Source organism: Priapulus caudatus, unplaced genomic scaffold, assembly GCF_000485595.1.
Source record: "Priapulus caudatus unplaced genomic scaffold, Priapulus_caudatus-5.0.1 Scaffold513, whole genome shotgun sequence".
NCBI classification, from domain to species: domain Eukaryota; kingdom Metazoa; phylum Priapulida; class Priapulimorpha; order Priapulimorphida; family Priapulidae; genus Priapulus; species Priapulus caudatus.
This window is the reverse complement of record NW_014577574.1, coordinates 34,368-58,175: the sequence shown is the minus strand read 5'-3', so window position 1 is coordinate 58,175 and position 23,808 is coordinate 34,368. Positions and strand designations below refer to the sequence as shown.

The following is a 23,808-nucleotide window of genomic DNA, read 5'->3' as shown; positions in this document are numbered from 1 at the left end:
GGGTACTGCGCGGAACGTACCTTGGTACGGTCCGGTATACCAGAACGTACCCTCGGTAACTATTTGATATGGTTAGCGTTAGGGTTAAGGTTAGGGTTAGGCGTTAGGGAGTAGGGCGTAGACGACTCCCTAGACTCTGTTAGTGGAGGTAGGCGAGGCGTACGGTCCGGCATATAAGATAGTACCAGGTACGTTCCGGTATACCGGACCGTGCCAGTACGTTCCGGCAGTACCCTGGGCGGACATAGCCCTCTCAGCATAATTAATATATTGGTGTTACGTGGTTTCATACACCCTTTCAACGGATGGGTATACCTGCCTACAGAGCTCTGATCTTTATGTCAGCGAAGGAGATTTCAGTTGCATGAAAACCTAACACAGTAACAATAGTGTTGTCAATCAGTTGTTAATTCATAATCGATCATCGGTTGGATCCAAGTAACCGATGATCGTGTTACAATCGGTCTTACTCGCCGGGTGTTGAATGCCTGCGTGTGCGTAACGTCGTGTGCATGTATGTGTGTGCATGGTATACATGTGCTTGTTTAGCCCGTTGTTACTGTTTGTTTTGCACTGTTTACTACTGTGTGTATGATACATGTATGTTAATTAAGGATAACTTGTATAGTAAGCAATAATATCTCTGATTCTCATCACTTTCCAAGTTTTCTTGTTCAAGCTTTTACACTTTTTTCTTTTCTTTTTTTTCCGATGAAATCGATTATGGATTTGGATACAAGCCGCTTGGTTCGAGCCACTGTTCAACTGATTGACGAGTATAATCGATGATCGTGACATCACTACCTAACAGACTGGGGAAAGAATACATAAGACAGGTAGCTGTGATTCAGAGACACGATGAAAGCGGTCATATGACAGTAATGACAGACTCAGGAATTCTGTGTCAAAACAGAGTCTACCTGGAAAGTCAATGAGCATTATAGTGTATTTTAATTAATATATAATCATTTATATTATTTTAATTATTTATCTTATAATAATATTATAATACAGATATAAATATTCCAAGCATATATATTATATTCAAATTAATATATGTTTAATTTACTTATTTTAGATAAATATATATAATATTTAATTATTTACTAGTTATATATAATATATTTATTAATTTGAAATATATAAATATATAATATTATAAAATTGATATAAGTTAGTTTTAAAGAGATAATTATTCTAGTAATATTAGTATAAATAAGTAAAGTTATACTAAGATAAACGATTTATTAAAATTTATATATAATTTTATTTACGATAAAATTTAAGAGAATTATTTTAGATATTTATAAGTATCGATAAAACGTTATAACAATATTAAGTTTTACGAATAAGTATTATTCTATATCACTCTATATGTATTCAATTATTTATTTTTTATATGATTATTAATTATTACTAATTTAAATAGTAAGTATTTTAATACTTAAAATAAAAATAACTTAATTAGAATTACTAAGATATTATACCTTACTTATCTCAATTATTTTTAATATAAATTGATTATTTACTTATAGTAATATAGATTACGTTAAATATTATAATAAGATAAATATTATTTTTTATTTTTTTTATTAATATATTAGTGTTATATAAACTAGATTAATTTATATTTTATAATATTATTAGTTTATTTATCGTTAAGATACACGTAAATTAATATTATTTACTGATTTTATAATATATGGAAGTACTTAGTATCTACAAGTTTAGTTATTATACGAGATATATCAGTAATTTATAAGTATTTTATTATAAAACTATAATTCCTATAAACTTATTATCTACTGAGAAGAACTATTACTACAATTATACTATTAGTTATCTTACTTTATTAAGTTTAAATTATTTTATATAAATTATACATTTAGTATATTTTATATATATATTATATTTTAAATTACTATAATATTTTATTTTTTTAGTTATCTAATGCAACATTAAGTTAGTAATATGTTATTTATTTTTATATTCCTTATATATTTTTTTAATTATTATTTATATATTATTTAGTAAAAAATCAATTTATTATTTTTTAATTATAAGACAATTAAATACATTAATATTATAGTAATATTATATTATTTTATTATTTATCTAATTTGCTATGCTAGCATTTTTAGGGAACGCCCTTTGGCGTAATCGTAACGTGGTGGTGTTAAGTGGTGTTAGGTACGGTTTGCTTAACACGTTGACTACCGCTGAGGGAGGGTCTATGGTCCACCAGGGTTACTGCCGGAACGATACCTATGGCCGTACGGTCGGCCTCTATTACGGAAAACCGTAACCCTTAGCTGGGGTACCAGAGCATATAAATCATACGTTGATTTATATTGCTCTGCTGGTACGGATCTAGACATGCAGACGTACCTCGCCTACTCAATACGAGTTCTAGGGGAGTCAGCCTACGCCTACTCCCTAACCTTACCAGAGGTCCCCAGAGTTGGGAAAATCCAAGAAAGGGAGCCAGCAATCCAAGAAAGGGAGCCAGCAATCCAAGAAAAAGAGCACTTGTGATAATGGCCGGTCCATCGCCGTTTTTTCGCAGTGCGCAAAAACAGGAAAAAAGTTGTGGCGGGCTGCGATATGTGTTTGTCGCGACACACCACCATTTTTTATAAAGTATACATGTAAAATAAAATGCAAATTCATGTTAATTTATGGGTTCACATTTATTTATTATTATATGAGTATATTACACATTGCATCACATGAATGCTTGACATTTGTGGCCTTTTATTGTTCGCTGGAAATGTACTGATGTAAATTTTCATATATGGCTGAAAAATGTTACGACCGGGAGCTTCTGGACTCATTCCGAGGCACCGGGAGCAGCGTGTCATACCGGGAGGATCCCGGTGAGACCGGGACACTTCGAACGTCTGCCTTACCCTAACCCTAACCATATCAGATAGTTACCAGGGTACGTTCCGGCATAGCTCTAGTACTATAGCCCGCGTACATTGACTGCCGCAGGCCAGTTCCGGCAGTACCCTGGGGGACATAGACCCTATGGGCCGGCCAGCTGACCTACCTGCATGGTACGTCCAGATGCGCGAGGACGTTACTCAGTCCTGGCAATGAAATTAAGTGTTTTATGTGAATATTGACGTTAGTCACACAGCCGGTCGGGCTACGGTAGATACAATAATGTAACCCAAACACAGGATAGGTAACCCTATCCTGTGTTTGGGTTACATTATTGTATCTAGGCTACGGGTTCTCATGCGTTGAACTTCGAACGTGGGAGAAAAATGATTGGTGCAACCACTAATGGCACTATACTTCATTCTATATCTTATGCCGGTGCAACTAAATTATGCCTACTACTAGGCCCTATTACTATTAGTATTACTAATTTAGTAATTATAATTTACAGCCTAGAGGTAATACTAAGTAATACTAATAGTATTAGTCAGACATACTAATAGCCATAACGTATAATAAACGATACCTGGTACTTACATTACGAGGAAAATTCACAGGTACGTATTCATGATAAACTGTGTTTTGACTGTCTCTGGTTGTACTGTTGAGTAAGGGAATGCGTCGAGTTTGCGAATCAGTGCACATCAATGAACGATTCCGCGACAACACTACAACACTACCGCTGCTACCGCCTTGCCGCCTGCCGGTTAGTCTATGGGCGCCATCTATTGAGCCATAGCGTCTAAAGTTCAATCATTTACAAAACTAATATAAAATAACGTGGTACATCAAATTATTGATGATCAATGAATGTACATAGTTTAATCACTAACGAATTTTTGTTAGATGACGTTCTTTCAGTATTAATTTTCATTTGTTTACTCTATTTGGATCGAATTTAATAAAATTAAATGAATTTTAATTAATTTTGTTTACCCGGTTCTATTTTTTATAAACATTTGCAGCACTTACCTATAAGATCAATCGAATAAATAAACGTCATGCTATAAACAGTAACACACCTAATTTGTGATGCATTTTGTATACAGCATTAATTAGAGAATTTATATATTCAGATAGGCAGAAGACAATTTTTCAGGGTTCAAATCAAAATACGTATTACTATAATTTATTTTACCAATATACAAATTTACTTTTGCATCTTTTTTTTTATACGTCCTCATACTTTAACCCTTGCATATACATAACACAATACACTGATGTTGAAAAATGTTTAGGCAAACAAATACATATTTCACACACAATTAAGTATTCACAGAAATTAGATCAAAATTACACAATAATCACAGCAATGGAATTCATATAAATTGATTACAAACACACTCTATACTCATTGAGCAATATCTAAACAGCCATATTGATTTATATACTTGTTGAGTGAAATAATAGCAGTTCCAATAATCGTTCTGCAATAGAAATTCAATCTAAATTCAGATCCTTCACTTCTTAAATCTATTTACTCTGCACGTTATTGTAACTTGATGTATCATGTGTACATCTTCTTTATTAACTAATAATGAACAATAATTATTATTGCATGTCTGACACATTTGCCATGTGCATACATAATTATACATACATATCAGGAATGAATGAAAACTATTTGTTTTCACTCACTGTTGATACGTATACCTATGTATACGTATGCATACGTACGTACGTATACATATCAGAAGTATAAAAATCACAAACTTACTTAACTCATTGAGACCATTTACTTCTGACATATGTACATAAATGTGTTTACATATTTTGTAAATATGTTTATAGTACAAGTCAGAATACTGGCAGGAGAACACAAGTGAAACTATGTTGACACTCAAATTTTTAATTTCGGCAATAATTTCATTTTTTCCTAAAGATTCATTTAAGGTGACAAGGTGCTTTCGGCTAGCAACTGATTTATTCCAGCTTAGTAATGAAACTTACTGGTGTGAGCTAGACATAACCAATTTACTTATTACAAGCTATTTACACATAGATTAGAAGATCCCTGCAGCCTATCCGTAAGTGAATGCGTTCAGTCGATTGCAGGATATGTCTGTTTTTTCGTCACTCTTTTACAGCCAACATAAATACCACCGAGAAGGAAGAGTGCAGATGGCAGGCCGACCCCAGTCGTTATCACAGCAATGACTAGCATCGACAGTTGGTCACGTGGAGGAAGGCCATAGCCTATTACAGCATTCCTGCAAAAGAAAAAAAATTGGCTGGCAATGCAAACTGCTTGAAGGTTCATCATTAGCCCTGCACTCACAGATACATGGCAACTTCTAAGTATCTTACAAGGCATTAGCTAATGAAAATGTGTTACTGCCGGGACGAATTGAAGTAGCAAGCTTCTAATGTTTGACTGAATTCTATGAATCACATTCAAGGGTTTTAAAGTAATTGGTGCATCCAAGAATTTGGCTCTGCACTAAGTGATAGTACTTAAGCACACCATTTATACAACTAAGATATTTAAGGTTTTTCCAAGGGCCGGGACGTTGGCACTTTTACTCAGCTATGTTTCCCTCTTGAGAACAAAGCAGCCTATGACTCATTGAGTATGCATGCCCATCCACAAAGTGCATTTGACAGGGTGGAAAAAATGGACCCACTTGTTTGGAAAATGCATTGATCACTTTAGCTATACTAACATGAACACAGCGACCAGTAGTGCATGTCTGTACATAAACTGTGGAACTGTGGACATCACTCATACAAGACTAATTAGCAAATACACATAACTGTATTCATATACACTGTTATACACAGCTCAATTACATGCTGGATTCTAGAGCAGCCATCAAAAGAATATAGAATGCATAACTTGTGATTGCCACAGTGTAATAGCCTACAGAGATCCAATAAACAAATGTTATGCTGAAACTGTAATGGTTGACATGTCTGCAAACAGAAATACACATGCCATCTCAAATAAGAAAAGAACCAACATTTATATGCGGCTAAAAGATCGGTGAGCTCTAACAAGCTATTTAAAGCTCATACCAGTCGAGATACTTTGTAGAGTGAAAAAAGCCATCTCCCTGCATGCCGAATGAGATGTTCAATGTTGTTGCTTCAAGCATCAAATCTGAGCCAAAGTATGCATGTGCTATGCTGTTAATGGGAATCCGCACCACTCCCTGCTGCAGGTTATACGTCTGAACAAGCCGGTCTTCCTCCAGCGTGTGATGAGGACCGGCATAACACACTGGCTTCCAAGACATGTAGCCACTGTTATTCTGCCCTCCACTCGAATAGTGAATTGCCTGAAAAGAGAGCATAATTAGCAAAGTTTTAACAAGACACAGTATTTCAATGTCCATAATCAACCGTATTATTGTCTTTTAATTGAACAATAAATATATGTGGATTTATGAACATGATTTCATACAATGATTGTTGTAAGATTGATTGATATGAAACATGTAGAAATAGTGACAAGACAAACAATGTTCAATAGTAGAGTTAATAGATGATACCTTAAATATACCCGGTGTGTATTCGTCATCTATACTTTGATGCTCTTCCAGTGTCATGTATTCATTTGGCTCTTTCACTTTCACCATCAACATCTCCAGTGCAAACCGACTTGCACGGTACTTTGTTGGAAAACTAAAATATAAACAATCATAACTAAATAGTATGAACTTGTAGCAATATCGTGATTTTGTAACAAACACAACAGAAACAAGAATTTCCCAGATTCGTTCATTCAAATTATATTCACCTATGCTTAACCGAAGTATTAGGAATTTCTTGGCAGCAAGAATTTGCTGCAGACATCGAAAGCAAGCAGCAAACTTACCCTTGTGGGCCGCAAAACTACTGCTGGTTGCCCTTAAAATCAAACCCTGTATATAACTATATATATATATATATCAGAAGTAGATAATAGGGAAGGAGTGTGACTTCAATAAACAAGGGAAATTCGTCATTTACTAGCCTTAGAATACCTACGATTTACTACGCGTAACTCAACCAACTTGAGCTCAAATCGTACACAGTACATTCGCCTACCATAGTGGGAAATCGTTTCCTCGTATACACCCGCAATCCGGAGATACAGACTAAAACGTACGACACGATTCTCCATTCTGTTGCCAGCAAAACGAATCCATAACCCGCCTAACTTGAAACAATAGGCAGCTACTAACGACTCTTGTGCACTCTTGTGCCCTCGGCAATGTGGTGTGGCTCGCTGGGAGATTGGAGCTGGAGCTGCTGCTGATTGTGGTGGGCGTGCGTGCGTGGGGGGCATACCAGCTGTAAATAGGTCAAAGATTAGCTCGCCAAGTGTTGCGTCGATGTCCAATCTCCCAGCGAGCACACCGCATCGCCAAGGGCACAAGAGTGCGCAAGAGTCGTTAGTAGCTGCCTATTGTTTCAAGGTCTGTATCTCCGGATTGTGGGTGTATACAAGGAAACGATTTCGCACGATGCTAGGCGAATGTACTGTGTACGATTTGAGCTCAAGTTGGTTGAGTTACGCGTAGTAAATCGTAGGTATTCTACGGCTAGTAAATGACGAATTTCCCTTGTGTATTTTAAGTCACACTCCTTCTCTATTATCTACTTCTGATATATATATATATATATATATATATTACCTGTCCAGTTTCAACTGACACTGCATACTGTCACTTGTGTATAGAAGATGAGGCAAAGCTTCAGACCTGCTGTCAGTACCATATGCCTCCAGCTAGAAATATGTAAAAAAATAACCAATTATTTAGCCATTTTATTAGTCCAGTGTAACGTTGAAATGAGAGTTCATGTAGACATGATGAATTAGATCCAAATCCAAAACTTGTGTGGTAAACTGTATAACCTTTAATATCTTACACACATCACATCTCCTTGCACACAGACAAAGACCCGCGCACATGCGCGGTCGCGCGTGCGCGTACTCTCGCGACCAGAACCAGAATCTCCTGACTCTTACATCTCTGTCATATATATCCCCCCAAAACTCCTACAAACATCCTGCACGCACATGTACCCGTTCTCCCAGACCGCCTCCTACCCCCATTCCACATTGAACCTCAAAACTGCCTAACCTAAACCCGCTTATCCAATTCCCTGTAACATCAATGCAGCCACAACAAGATGCGCTGACGTTCCGTCTACCCAGACTATTACTACAACAACAACCCTAGTCTAGCCTCGCTGACTAATTCATGTAACACGTGCAAAACTCATGTTACATCAGTTAAATACATTATAGCAATATTCGGTTTTACACTGATATAAACAATAGGATTTCTTAGTAGATATTTTAAACACATTTACAATTAAAGGATTTATCTCTTAAATAAATGCACAATCGGGAAAAATATATTGAAATATAGTCCCATATCATAGCAAACATGTTACTGGCTTCTCCAAAATATAGATTATCATGACATGAGTCTGTGCTGTAATGGTATATAAAACAGCAACTAATGCAGCCATATCAGAGATGCCAACACATATTTGAAGCAATCTGTCGTTTCTGGCCATCAAATTAGTAGTTCGAGGGTCACGTAGTGACCCGAGTTTGCTAGGAGAGTCCGGCATGCCCCCGGAAAAATGTTTGATTCTGAGATGCAATTTCCTGCATTCTGGGGGTCAAAAATGACAATAAATTGACAAAAAAAAAAAAATTCCGATCACAGTGAAATTCGTAGTTTGATACAAACTGGTCGTAGTGGTGCAAAAAGAATAAAAATTCGTATAAAATACTACGATAAATCGTAGTGGTTGGCATCTCTGCCATATTCTTTTCTGTCACAATTCCCTTAAAATTGGCAACCTCCAGACAAAAGTTCATATTATTGAGTGATATACTTATTATAGACTGGTACAGCATCTTTACTAACATTAACTAAGTTACAATTAAAAAAGTCCAGGAACACGCTCTCACGAGAAACAGGTGGCATCATCGTGTAGCCACGCCAACAAGAATTCAACAAATTTCAGTCGTTGCAGATTTCGGTGAAAGTGATAATGTACGAGTGTTCTAAGACATGCTAGAGTTACTGCAGACACTTGCTGTTATGCAAGTAATACTAGAAAGTTTTATAATGGCACAGGTAGAAATTAACTTTTGAACAAGGGAGTCTGTTGGACTCCCTGCCCTCAAAAAAAGGGAGTCTGCAGCAAAATGAGGGAGTCCGCAGTCTGAAGTTCAAAACTAAAGATATTAACAATAACGCATGTGCTTATTTTGAAGGTTTATGCGGTTGCACGTCTGCCAAATTTTCTTTGCTAAAAAATACGGTAATTCCACGAGGCCGTGCTCTGGAACGAACTAGTTAGTATAGCAGAATTTTCAGGGAGTCACACGGACTCCTGCATATGTCAAATCAGGGAGTCGACAGTAAATCAGAGAGTATTTGACTCCGGACTCGCGTTAATTTCGCACCCTGTAATGGTCATCAAAAATATGAGAATGGTCAGGAAGAATGTTTGAAATTGTTGTTGTTGTTGTTGTATTGATTTGGAGTATGGTGTTGATAAATCCCTAACTAACACTGGACAGCCTTTACAGGCCTGCCAACCTGTGATTCATGAAAATAGTAAGGCTTTTCTTTTATTGCAGCAGGAAGCCATTTTCTTTGTATGTTATGCGCGCAATGAATGCTGGGACTAACTCTAGATCACGCGAGAACAACGTGAACGCGTGATCCAATATGGCTGCACCCACAATCGCCAGATATTTCTCGGCTCACAATGTAAAAAACATTAATTTTCACAAGTTGTAAACAATCGTAAGTTTTTCAGTTTGATCGTACATTCGTAGAAACATAATGAAATTCGTAAGGAATATGGAAAAATCGTAAGGGTTGGCAGGTCTGCCTTTACCATAAAATCCAGAATTAATGTGCATAAAGGAGAACATATAAACGTTTTGTCATCTATTCTTTGACATTTATAAGTAGTTCACTCACCAGAAACTGTAATGATCCGTTATTTGCACCTAGGTGGTTGAGCAATGAGAAACTACCCATTGATTTGTTGTAATCTGCATTGAAATTGAAATCATTCCAACTTAATGATTCTAGCCGGTAGTACGAAATGTTGCTCCGAGCTGTATGTATGTTTCCAGTGTCCTTGGGATCATTATACTCCCACAACTATAAAATAGAACAATATTTATTGCAAAACTCAGTGTTACATTACATTAAACATAATTTACTGTTTATACCTTTTTTGTTTAGCTAACCATTGTAAATATATGTCACCAACATCTGTATATATAAAAACAATTGTATCAAAAATTACAGTTGTATGATATAAAGATATTAATTCTGATTTACTATTTTTATCATATCTCATGCTAGTATATTATACTTACATATGTAAACGTTACAGCAAACGCAAACAAAGGAGGAGAAGAAAATGTTATAGAATTAGCCGATTCATTTGAAAGTAACGCTGTCCAGTCTATTTGTAGCTGTGAACTCAATTCAGTCCTAACAACTAGAAATGTTGGTGCACCTGTAATAGCAAAATCATAACAAAACTGAAGTTTTTGAAAACTAGTAAAACAACAACAACAACAACAAAATCATCATCATAATTAGCTGCCAGTCTGAACGTCTTTTATGAATTATGACATTATCATATCTTAAAGCTACCCCAACTCCACGAAAATTGTATTTTTGAGGTTATAGTTACCTTGTATAAAATATTATGATTTAAGATACGCCTTGAATCAGTTCCATGAAGGATTTTATGACATTGAAAACAGTGACGGCTAGTAAATTCTAAGTGGCAATTAAAATATTTTGCAGTAAGGCCAAAACAAAATATAGGTGTGGTTACGGTTTCCCGACCGACCCTATTTATTAGCGACCTTAAACATTTTATTGTCAATTTTCTTTAAAGTCAAAAATAAAATAAAATATGAATTGGCCAGTTTCTGCTTCAAAAGGCACAACGCACATCCTTCGGACATGGTTCGTAAATAAAATATTTCAAGAAAATAAAATGTTTTCCCTACTTACCTACCCTATTTTTTTCCGGCATGTAACGGTAACCACACATAGATTTTGTCAGCAACCAGACAATACGCAAGTTATAGTAAATGCTAACACAGCGCGAAATTGGCGCTATTTTGCCGGTGGCCGCTGGTTCAACCCCCTAAACCGCTTGTTCACCCCCCCCCCATATAATCAGTCCAATTGGCCTATTCAAAATGTTTGCCTATCTTGCCTTATATGAAGAATATTATACCAATTTCCTGGCTAGTTTTTACTTAGTGACTACTAGAAGAGTAAATCATGTTCCAGCAATTCCTGTCAAACAAGTAGAACTCACTGAATCAATGAAATACTGAAATACTACAAGTATGCCTAATAAACACAAAAGCTAATACTCTTTATTAATAATGGAAATAAATTGCAAACAAAATAAGGGCCTGTTCAAACTTGTAAAGGCCTGTTCAATTGTCTAAGGGCCTGTTTAAAATTTTGGGTAGGCCTGTTCACATTTTGGCTAAATTTCATGCCCTGCTTATATATGTTCAAAATGCACAGCTAATGAATTGGGTTGCCTGATGATTCCTGAGGTGGGTACATATAACAACCACCGCTACCGTAGCTTTTACCCGCTAATTTAAAAGTAAGCTGTACAAGTGGGAAATATATAAATTTGTTTACTCAGCATTCTGTTCCCTTTTTCAGTTATGACCTTATAAACAAGATTAAGATCACTATCCTTATCCTATGCGTAGATAGGTTGTTCATGTCAAATATTACAAGTTATGAGTAGTGATAATATAAAAAATTCTGCAAGGTTCAACTGATACTATGTTTGTTCCTTCATCTCACTACGTAGAAATTTCATATCTCAACGTGTCCCTTCCAGCGAAATAAGTACCGTAGTTGTTATATAGTGCGCCCATCATTTCCTGGCACCAAGCTCGTACATAAACAAGTAGACATATTTAATCCCCCCATAATTCTTCAACCACATTATACCTATTGAACTCCAGAGATAGTTGGATGCTATCATCTGCCCATCTGTCTAACATGCACAAGTTGTTAATATGATGAGTCATTATTTCTCTAAGTCTGCACAATGTCTTGCAGTGCAATTTGGATTTACCTCCATAGTTGCAGCCTATAAAGACAACATAACCAAGTATAAGTACGGGTAAAGTACAAATACAGTAACAGTATAAGCTACAAGTATTGTAACAGTATATAGTATCATTGTAGCAGCTTTTAAGCCTAGCCTGACTAGGCTGGCCAGACTAACATCACATGATCAATATACCCATTCACTGCAACAAATCTTGTAAACTCAAAGCATCACACTTCTAACAGTGAACGAGAAGTTGAACAACAACTGCATATATGCTAAAACAAGAGCGCGCAGATCGACTGGGCCTCATCTGTAGGTCTGTTGCCTACGTGTTATAACGTAACACTTTAAGTTCGTGCGTAGTGACACCTTTGTTAGCGCAGATCATGCAGTTGCGTACACCAATAATTTCAGCAACCTTTCTGCATCTGCAATACCTCCCAAATCCCATTGGTTTGAGACAAATCGCCGTGGCCTCGAAAACTCCTGTTTTTTTATGGGCTGCAATTGTGACGCTAACCCTGAACCTATTAAAAAATTATTTTAATTGTTTGCTAAAAATTATTTGGTTGCTTTATTAAATTGTTGTAAATAAATCATGTAAATATTTGCATTAATGGTTGAAAAAAAATAAGTTAACATGGATAATAGCATAGAAAATACAAGAAAACATTTCATGGTCCTTTCAATAAATGATTAAAAATTGCGTAGGTCAGTGTTGAAACAAAAAGTTTTTCAACTCTGTCCATTAGCCCATAGTCCTCAGAAAAATGTCTTGATATCTGACCTTTCCCCCACTGCCCTTTGATCCTGTGACCTCCAATTTCGCACTTAAGTGCATGGCGTTTCCTGCGCCAATCCACACTATACACTCGAATTTAAGAGCATTAGGTCGCAGCTAGCCTCTTGTACTATATCCCGCGTACAGGTTCGCCGCTGGCTATACGCCAGCTATCATGCCATTAGAATGCTCGGGACGCAACTTACTCCAGCCAGTCACAGCGGAACTATGTATTTCCGCACGTGGAGGGGTGAGCAGGTTGTGGACAATAAACATGTTTGTTGTTCAAGTAACAAAATTAATAATAGGTAAATTTGTTGATCTTCATGACAAAACTAATATTACAATCTTTTGTGATCGCCTTAATTTGTAACTTGAACAACAACAATGTTTTTGTCCACAAACCAACACAACGACCGCACCACCCCTCCAACGTGCGGAAATACATAGTTCCCGCCAAGTGTTTGGCCACTGAGCAATAAAAAGCTGTAGGCCTGAGTGGCCTATAGCTTCTAAACAGCTGCAAGGCCCGCCGCAGCAAAGCGGTATGCCCGCCAATTTTGGAGCAAATTACAGTAATAAAACAGCATATCATGTTCTTCTTATGTTTATTAGTCATTATCAATGTCCATAATCATAATCCCTCTGTTTTTCCTTCCTCTCATCGGATGACTGTTACGCCTTCGTTGACGGGGGCTCACAATTAAGGAAACGCCCACACTCGTTGTTATATGTAGCTCCTTGGTAACTAGACTTTCCACTTTGACAGCAGAGCAGACAGACTGGTAGTCTGGTACACATCGGGGACTTCTATGGGAGTCTGAGGGCCAGAAACATTTTTGAAAATTATAAGCTCTGAGATCCAATCTAGAGCCATTTCAGGGTACTCCAATAGCTTACTAAAACCTAGCAACACTTTTTGGTGGAAAAAACCAAAAATTATGTAAAATTTACCCTACTGTAAAATTTTGATGGGCACTGGGGAATTCCGTCTGTGTTGAGTGTGTCCGAAGTAAATGTATTTTGTAGACATACACAGCTCTTACGTAGGGAAGCTTTTATTTTAGCTACACCCTGTATAAATGTATATAGTTTTTCCAAACGTTAAAAACAATATGACACGGCTTAAACCTGAGTGGTGCGACGAGGCTGTACTGCTGTTTGCATGACTAGAAAGTAATACGCCGTGCTTTGCAGCTACAGTGACCTTAATTATGACATGTGTGTTAAAACTTGAGACAATTATTATTATTTACTGTATAGACGTACCGAAGTGTGAGCGTCACGTCGCAAGACAACGCACGGGCTGGTTCTACACAAGCCACTGGCTCCATAAGGTTTTACTGCGTGAAAATGTTGTGCGTACGTAAAACACGAGTGTGTGCGCTGCAGACAGCGGTAAAGCATCGGTAGCAAGTCGATCTTACAATATTTTAATGAATTTTAAAAAAAAAAAAATTTTTTTTAAATTTTTTTGCTTGTTAATTGATTTTATTTTTTTTGTTGATTTTCACTTCCATTGTTCACTTCCTCACTCTCTTAGAAATCTATAAAAACTGCAATAATGACTCTTCAGAATGATGGTTACAATCGGGTACAAAACACGACACGTAGTTAATGTTACCAGAGCATATGATTGTGTAGAACCAGCAGGCTCGTTGTCATGGCCACCGTGACGTCATCACATTCGGTACTCTATAATTCAACATGATATATTATCTAAATCTTCTTAATATTATTTATAAAACAGTATACTGATCGTTTGTAATAACGACCAGTGATACTTTATTGTTTACATCCAAACGTGAAATGCGCGAGGGGATGTGAAAATTACTCCACAACCTAGCGCACGTGAACAGTGAGCGTGCTGCGCACGACCCGGCACGTAAATAAACCCTGGCAACAACACAATGTAGGGGTTCACTACAACTGGCCAAAAGTAAGCTCCACCCACTTCTTATCGATTTTTGGTATGCCAACGCTGCTACTGGATGCAGGAACCTGTGCTAACCTGTGCGTCCGAAATCCCACGCACGTTTCTTGAATGCCAACTAAAGTTTGATTGCAGTGGCGCGAACGCATTGTTTACAATGTATGTCACGGTTTATCACGGATTAGTTTTCAAATAAATACCCCTGGAATTAATATGCATGAACAGATTTCTACAGGTAACAGTTTCTCAGTGTTATCGAATTTCGTTGTGATCAAATAGCTGTAGGATCACTGGGGCCTGTTGTATCAAGAAGCTGTAGGCCCGGCATCGAAACTGTCGCGGCGCGGGCCGCACGGGCCGACGTGAATTTCGAACACTGGTTCCCGCTGACTGGCGCTGCTGCAGCGCCGCCAGAAATGGTCGTTTGAAGTTCGCAAATCGAATGTTCGTTCACAAGAATACCGCGCAAGTATACCTATTGCAAGCGATAGTTAGAGGTTAAATTTTAGTAGAGGTTATAACTAAAGACATATTCACTTCGGATAAGAGGCATTAATTGCCTACCACAGACGTTTTATAGCTGCAAATTAGCGTGACTAAGTTGGTCCCGAGCATTCGTAATGGCTGATGCTATATAATAGCCCAGCGGCAACTGTACGCAGGCTATAGTACTAGAGCTAAGGTCGAGCCGTTAAGATTTGTGCCGCAATTCCGTATTTCCTCCTATACCTTAAAATGACTATTGCGAGATTTTTGCTCAGAAAAACTAAATATAGCTGAATATAGTCTCACCTGACAGCGAAAATATCACTGCATGATTACACCAACATTAAAAATACTAAGATTTTATGCAGTTATAGCATAGAAAATTGGATATGAACACATCGTAACAGCAAGCCATCATTTATCGTGTCGCGACAATGGCCTAATGGCAGAATTGGTAAACTTGTATTGTGTGTCGGTGATTAATTGAAAACAAGTGCATGATTTGATAGAGCCATGCTTTCGTCTATGCAGATAAGCGGTTGGCGCCACAAGCTAATCCACACTTCCGCCTAGTTCAAGATGACAGAAAACGAATGTTTCTGAAACTAGTTCGAAACCAGTAGTTCGAAACTGGCAGGTTTTGGTAAATACAAAGGTTCTAAGACATTTTATTATTACTCTAGACAATTGCTGTTACTCAAGCAATAACGGTAGGTGTCAAGTGGTGAAAACACTGGAAAATTCTCGCAATAATCGCTTTAAGTTAAGGGGGAAATATTCCCCCTCCATTTACACATCTTGACCTTTGACCCTTGAGTTGGAGTAGGGGGTTATAGTGCCTGGTGCATGTATTAATGTTTGTTGATTAGTGTGCTGCACAGTATCTGCTGCTAGGCCGCACTAGTACTACCACAGGCCCTGCCACAGTGACAGTAGTCAGTACCACTACCACTACCAGGATTCACTGGCAGCAAGATCAAGCCCGCACGTACAGCACACACGCGCGCCATTGACTATATATATACAACGTCGTATATATATACGTTGTATATATATAGTCAATGGCGCGCGTGTGTGCTGTACGTGCAGGCTTGATCTTGCTGCCAGTGCCAGGATTAGCTATTTTTATGTCAAAACTTTCTCAACCGCAGTTTCACAAATGACCCAATTTAACACTGTTGAGTAATTATACCAGGTTGTAGTATTATCTTACCTTGCGTTTGACATGCGCAGTATTATCTAACAAGACGTCATTAACATGTAATAATACAAATATACACACAGTGAAGTACACATAACACTTCCTAATGTGCGCCGCCATCATTAACTTTCTCACGTGACAACTCATGACCGTTCGGCTCACCTCGGTCTCAGACCTCGGTCGACTTCGATTAAATTTTGCACAAGGGAGAGATAGACTGGTACTCTCTCACACCTCGATTACTCGATTACTCGATTACACCCATCGATTAACTAAGCCGAGAGGTGGGATTGGGAGACGTCTAAAAAAAAGATAGTGACCCGCTAAGGGACGGCTCTGATTGGCTAATTTTGTCTCTTATTTATTTTTATTGTTTTTAGCTAATTTTGTTTTATTTTAGAATTAGGGTTAGGATTAGGGTTAGGGTTATGGTTAGGGTTAGTATTAGGGTTAGGGTTAGGATTAGGGTTAGGGCACAGACTAACGGACCGTCTGTCCGGCACCGCACCATTAGTCTGTGGTTAGGGTTAGGGTTAGGGTTAACTGATTTCTATACCCACAACACACTAATAATGCGCCATCTAGCGGATAACTATCTCTCCCCTGAGACCTACTTATTCCGATTCCACAGGTCATTGATCTGGTTTCCGATGATTCCGATTCCATTGGTCAGCGATGGTTCACGTGACGTCATAGATCAGGTCACGTGTATTTGTTATGTGTTGTGGTTGGCAGAAGCGAAGCGTGCTGCTTGACATTTACAGATGAATGACCACATGTTCTGATAGAAAGCGCTGTTTATGTAGTGACATGTGCGTGCGTGTGCACGTACACGTGCGTGCATGCGTGCGTGTGTGCGTGCGTGCGTGTGAACTTACACGTGCGTGCGTGCGTGCGTGCGTGTGCACGTACACGTTCGTACGTTCGTGTGCACGTACACGTGCGTGCGTGCGTGTGCACGTACACGTTCGTACGTTCGTGTGCACGTACACGTGCGTGTATGCGTGCGTGTGTGCGTGCGTGTGCACGTACCTGTGCGGGCATCCCCCCCCCCCCATATAATCAGTCCAATTGGCCTATTCAAAATGTTTGCCTATCTTGCCTTTATATGAAGAATATTTACCAATTTCCTGGCTAGTTTTTACTTAGTGACTACTAAGAAGTAAATCATGTTCCAGCAATTCCTGTCAAACAAGTAGAACTCCACTGATATCAATGAAATACTGAAATACTACAAGTATGCCTAATAAACACAAAGCTAATACTTTTATTAATAATGGAATAAATTGAACAAAATTAAGGGCCTGTTCAAACTTGTAAAGGCCTGTTCAATTTGTCTAAGGGCCTGTTTAAAATTTTGGGTAGGCCTGTTCACATTTTGGCTAATTTCATGCCCTGCTTATATATGTTCAAAATGCACAGCTAATGAATTGGGTTGCCTGATGATTCCTGAGGTGGGTACTATATAACAACCACCGCTACCTAGCTTTTACCCGCTAATTTAAAAGTAAGCTGTACAAGTGGAAATATATAAATTTGTTTACTCAGCATTCTGTTCCCTTTTTAGTTATGACCTTTAAAACAAGATTAAGATCACTATCCTTATCCTATGCGTAGATAGGTTGTTCATTCAAATTTACAAGTTATGAGTAGTGATAATATAAAAAATCTGCAAGGTTCAACTGATACTATTTTGTTCCTTCATCTCACTACAGAAATTTCATATCTCAACGTGTCCCTTCCAGCGAAATAAGTACCGGTAGTTGTTATATAGTGCCCATCATTTCCTGGCACCAAGCTCGTACATAAACAAGTAGACATATTTAATCCTCCCCATAATTCTTCAACCACATTATACCTATTGAACTCCAGAGATAGTGGATGCTATCATCTTGCCCATCTGCTCTAACATGCACAAGGTTGTTATATGATGAGTCATTATTTGCTAGTCTGCACAAGTCCTCAGTGCAATTTGGATTTACCTCCATATGCAGCTATAAGACAACATAACAAGTATAAGTACGGGTATAAGTACAAATACAGGTAACAGTATAAGTACAAGTATTGGTAACAGTATAAGTACATGTAGCAGTTTTAAACCTAGCCTGACTAGGCTGCCAGACTAACATCACATGATCAATATACCCATTCACTGCAAAATCTTGTAACTCAACATCACACTTCACAGTTGAACGAGAGTTGAACAACTGCATATATGTAAAACAAGAGCCGCAGATCGACTGGGCTCATCTGAGGTCTGTTGCTACGGTTATAAACGTAACATTTAAGTCGTGCGTAGTGACACCTTTGTTAGGCGCAGATATGCAGTTGCGTACACATAATTTCAGCAACCTTCTGCATTCTGCATACCTCCCAAATCCCATTGGTTGATACAAATCGCGTGCCTGAAACTCCTGTTTTATGGTGCATTGTGACGCTAACCCTAACCCTATTAAAAAAAAATTATTTAATTGTTGTAAAAATTATTTGTTGTTATTAAATTGTTGTAAATAAATCATGTAAATATTTGCATTAATTTGAAAAAAAATAGTTAAATGGATAAAGATAGAAAAATACAGAAAACATTTCATGGTCCTTTCAATAAAGTGATAAAAATGGTAGGTCAGTGTTGAAACAAAAAAGTTTTTCACTCTGTCCATTAGGCCATGTCCTCAGAAAATGTCTGATATCTGACCTTTCCCCCACTGCCCTTTGACCTGTGACCTCCAATTTCGCACTGGTGATGGGTTTCCTGCCCATCACACTATACACCGAATATTAAGAGCATAGGTCGAGCTAGCTCTTGTACTATATCCCGCGTACAGTTGCCGCTGGGCTATAGCCAGCTATCAGCCATTACGAATGCTCGGGACCAACTTACTCCAGCCAGTCAGCGGGAACTATGTATTTCCGCACGTGGAGGGGTGAGCAGGTTGTGGACAAAAACATTGTTGTTGTCAAGTAACAAATTAATAATAGTAATTTGTTCATCTTTCATGACAAAACTAATATTACAATCTTTTTTGATCGCTTAATTTGTTACTTGACAACAACAATGTTTTTGTCCACAACCAACACAACCCGCCCACCCCTCCACGTGCGGAAATACATAGTTCCCGCCAGTGTTTGCCACTGAGCAAAAAAAGCTGTAGGCCTGCAGGGCCTATAGCTTCTAAAAGCTGCAGGCCCGCCAGCAAAGCTGTAGGCCCGCCAATTTTGGAGCAAATTACAGTAATAAAACAGCATATCATGTTCTTCCTTATGTTTATTAGTCATTATCAATGTCCATAATCATAATCCCTCTGTTTTTCCTTCCTCTCATCGGATGACTGTTTACGCTTCGTTGACGGGGGCTCACAATTAAGGAAACGCCACATCGTTGTTATATGTAGCTCCTTGGTAACTACGACTTTCCACTTTGACAGCAGAGAGACAGACTGGTAGTCTGGTACACATCGGGGACTTCTATGAGTCTGAGGGCCAGAAACATTTTGAAAATTATAAGCTCTGGAGATGCAATCTAGAGCCATTTCAGGTACTCCAATAGCCTTACAACTAGCAACACTTTTTTGGTGGAAAAAACCAAATTAATGTAAAATTTACCTACTGTAAAATTTTGGATGGGCACTGGGGAATTCCGTCTGTGTGAGTGTGTCCGAAGTAAATGTATTTTGTAGACATACAAGCTGCTTACGTAGGGAAGCTTTTATTTAGGCTACACCCCTGTATAAATGTATATAGTTTTTCCAAACGTTAAAAACAATATGACACGGTTAAAGACCTGAGTGGTGGCGACGAGGCTGTACTGCTGTTTGCATGACTAGAAAGTAATACGCCGTGCTTTGCAGCTACCAGTGACTTAATTAATGACATGTGTGTTAAAACTTGAGACAATTATTATATTATTTACTGTAATAGAGTACCGAAGTGTGACGTCACGTTGCAAGACAACGCACGGGCTGGTTCTACACAAGCACTGCTGCCATAAGGTTTACTGCGTGAAAATGTTGTGCGGTACGTAAAACACGAGTGTGTGCCGCTGCAGACAGCGGTAAAGCATCGGTAGCAAGTCGATCTTACAATATTTTAATGAATTTTAAAAAAAAAAAATTTTTTTTTTAAATTTTTTTGTTGTTAATTATTTTATTTTTTTGTGATTGTTTCACTTCATCCTTGGAAATCTATAAAAACTGCAATAATGACTCTTCAGAATGATGGTTACAATCGGGCTACAAAACACGACAACGGTAGTTAATGTAACCAGAGCATATGATTGTGTAGAAACCAGCAGGCTCGTTGTCATGGCCACCCGTGACGTCATCACTTCGCGTACTCTATAATTCAACATGATAATATTATCTAAAATCTTCTTAATAATTATTTTAATAAACAGTAATACTGATCGTTTGTTAATAACGACCAGTGATACTTTATTGTTAACATCCAAACGTGAAATGCGGCGGGGATGTGAAAAATTACTCCCACAACCTAGCGCGCACGTGAACAGTGAGCGTGCTGCGCACGACCCGTGCACTAAATAAACCCTGCCAACACAAATGTAGGGTTCACTACAACTGGCCAAAAGTAAGCTCCACCCACTTCTTATCGATTTTTGGTATGCCAACGCTGCTACTGGATGCAGGAACCTGTGCTAACCTGTGGCGTCCGAACATACCCACGCACGTTTTGAATGCCAACTAAAGTTGATTGCAGTGGGCGAACCGCATTGTTTACATGTATGTCACGTTTTATCACGGATTAGTTTTTCAAATAAGATACCCCTGGAAGTTTAATATGCATGAACAGATTTCTACAGGTAACAGTTTCTCAGTGTTTGCGAATTTTCGGTGATCAAATAGCTGTAGGATCATGCGGCCTGTTGTATCAAAAGAAGCTGTAGGCCCGGCATCGAAACTGTCGCGGCGGGCCGACGGGCCGACGTGAATTTCGAACACGTGGTTCCGCTGACTGGCGCTGCTGCAGCGCCGCCAGAAAGGTCGTTTGAAGTCGCAAATCGAATGTTCGTTCACAAAGAAATAGCGCAAGTATACCATTGCAGACGATAGTTAGAGGCTTAAATTTTAGTAGCGGTTATAAACTAAAAGACATATTCACTTCGGATAAGAGGCAATTAATTGCCTACCACAAGACGTTTTTATAGCTGCAAATTAGCGTGACTAAGTTGGTCCCCGAGCATTCGTAATGGCTGATGCTATATAATAGCCCAGCGGCAACTGTACCAGGCTATAGTACTAGAGCTAAGGTCGAGCCGTTTAAGATTTGTGCCGGCAATTCCGTATTTCCTCCTATACCTTAAAATGACTATTGCGAGATTTTTTGCTCAGAAAAACTAAATATAGCTGAATATAGTCTCACCTGACAGCGAAAATATCACTGCAATGATTACACCAACATTAAAAATACTAAAGATTTATGCAGTTATAGCATAGAAAATTGGATAATGAACACATCGTAACAGCAATGCATTTTTCGTGTCGGCGACAATGCCTAATGGCAGAATTGGTAAACTTGTATTTGTGTTCGGTGATCTAATTGAAAACAAGTGCAAGATTTGAGAGAGCCATGCTTTGTCTATGGCAGATAAACGGTGGCGCCAAACAAGCTAATCCACACTTCCGCTAGTTCAAGATGACAGAAAACGAGATGTTTCTGAAACTAGTTCGAAACCAGTAGTTCGAAACTGGCAGTTTGGGTAAGGCTGTTGCTCCTGCGACGGTACCGTCGCGAATTTTTTTCTCTGTCAACTCAGCGGTAGTGATGCGGCCAGCGCCATCTATGGCGAATAATACTACCGTTCGTTTTGTGACGTAAGAATATATATAACGATTTTATACGATATGAGGTACGGATAACCGCTAAACCCTAACGCCTAACCCTAACCCTAAACCCATAGAAACCTAACCTAACCCTTAAACCCTGAACTCAGTTAAATTAATGAAATTTAATTTTTAATTGTTGTAAAAATTAATATGTTGATTATTAAAATGTGATAATAAATAATGTATGATATTTGTCGTTAATTGGAAAAAAAAAGATGTTAAACAGAATAAAAGATAGAAAAATACAGAAAACAGGAATAATTAGGAAAAACAGATTGGGATTCGATCCCTGTGGAGCCATTTCATACTTGGGGCGGAAGCGCTCTACCGTTTGCGCTGGCTGCCAGACATATTGAAATTAAAATTTTGGATGTGCTATGTAATATCGCAAAGAAAACAAGCTCAACCGAATCAAGGCGTCAGTACCGTCAGTAACCAGTCGTCGACTTTCAAGAGAAAAATAATCGCACGGTACCGGGTCGCAGAGCAACAGCCTTTGTTAAATACAAAGGTTCTAAGACATTTTTATTATTACTCTAGACAATTGCTGCTTACTCAAGCAGATAACGGTAGGTGTCAGTGGTGAAAACACTGGAAAATCTCTGCAATAATCGCTTTAAGTTAAGGGGGAAATATTCCCCCTCCATTATACACATCTTGACCTTTGACCCTTGAGTTGGAGTAGGGGTTATAGTGCCTGGTGCATGTATTAATGTTTGTTGATTAGTGTGCTGCACAGTATCTGCTGCTAGGCTCGCACTAGTACTACCACAGGCCCTGTCACAGTGACAGTAGTCAGTACCACTACCACTACCAGGATTAAGCTATTTTTATGTCAAAACTTTCAACACGCAGTTTCACAATATGACAATTTAACACTGTTTGAGTAATATATACCAGGTGTGTAGTATTAATCTTACCTCGTTTGACATGCGCAGTATTATCTAAAAAGACGTCATTAACATGTAATAATACAAATATACGACACAGTGAAGTACACATAACACTTCCTAATGTGCGCCGCCGCCATCATTAACTTTCTCACGTGACAACTCATGACCGTTCGGGCTCACCTCGTCTCAGACCTCGGTCGACTTCGATTAAATTTGCACAAGGAGAGATAGACTGGTACTTCTCACACCTCGATTACTCGATTACTCGATTACACCAATCGATTGAACTAAGCCGAGAGGTGGGATTTGGGAGACGTCTAAGAAAAAAGATAGTGCACCCGCTAAGGACGGCCTCTGATTGGCTAATTCTGTCTCTTATTTTATTTTATTGTTTTTAGCTAATTTTGTTTTATTTTAGAATTAGGGCTTAGCATTAGGGTTAGGTTTATGGTTAGGGTTAGTATTAGGGTTAGGGGTTAGGATTAGGTTAGGGCACAAGACTAACGGTACCGGTCCCTGTCCCGGCACCGCACCAATTAGTTGTGGTTAGGGTTAGGTAGGGTTAGGGTTAATCTGATTTCTATACCGCACAACACACTAATAATGCCCATCTAGCGGATAACTATCTCTCCCTGAGACCTACTTAT

The 23,808-nt window shown here is 38.3% G+C and overlaps 1 protein-coding gene across 1 annotated transcript; it reads right to left on the bottom strand.

Annotated features, from left to right (window-relative positions):
- Positions 1 to 4,037: 4,037 nt before the first annotated feature.
- On the bottom strand, positions 4,038 to 23,200 carry LOC106811196 (glycosylated lysosomal membrane protein A-like). The gene is made up of 8 exons (XM_014814747.1): positions 23,189 to 23,200; positions 18,287 to 18,422; positions 10,295 to 10,437; positions 9,888 to 10,073; positions 7,566 to 7,657; positions 6,438 to 6,570; positions 5,962 to 6,224; positions 4,038 to 5,156 (listed from the first exon to the last, which is right to left on the bottom strand). The coding sequence occupies exons 1-8, from the start codon at positions 23,198 to 23,200 to the stop codon at positions 4,988 to 4,990; spliced, it is 1,134 nt and encodes a 377-aa protein (XP_014670233.1). The 3' UTR covers positions 4,038 to 4,987.
- Positions 23,201 to 23,808: the final 608 nt, after the last annotated feature.

Bases quoted from the DNA above. Each gene is read 5' to 3' on its own strand.
- LOC106811196 (XM_014814747.1), bottom strand. The intron at 10,438-18,286 runs GTATAATGTGGT...TTGCTATTACAG, and splicing joins CTATCTCTGGAGTTCAATAG to GTGCACCAACATTTCTAGTT. The intron at 5,157-5,961 runs GTATGAGCTTTA...TTTCTTTTGCAG, and splicing joins TCTACAAAGTATCTCGACTG to GAATGCTGTAATAGGCTATG.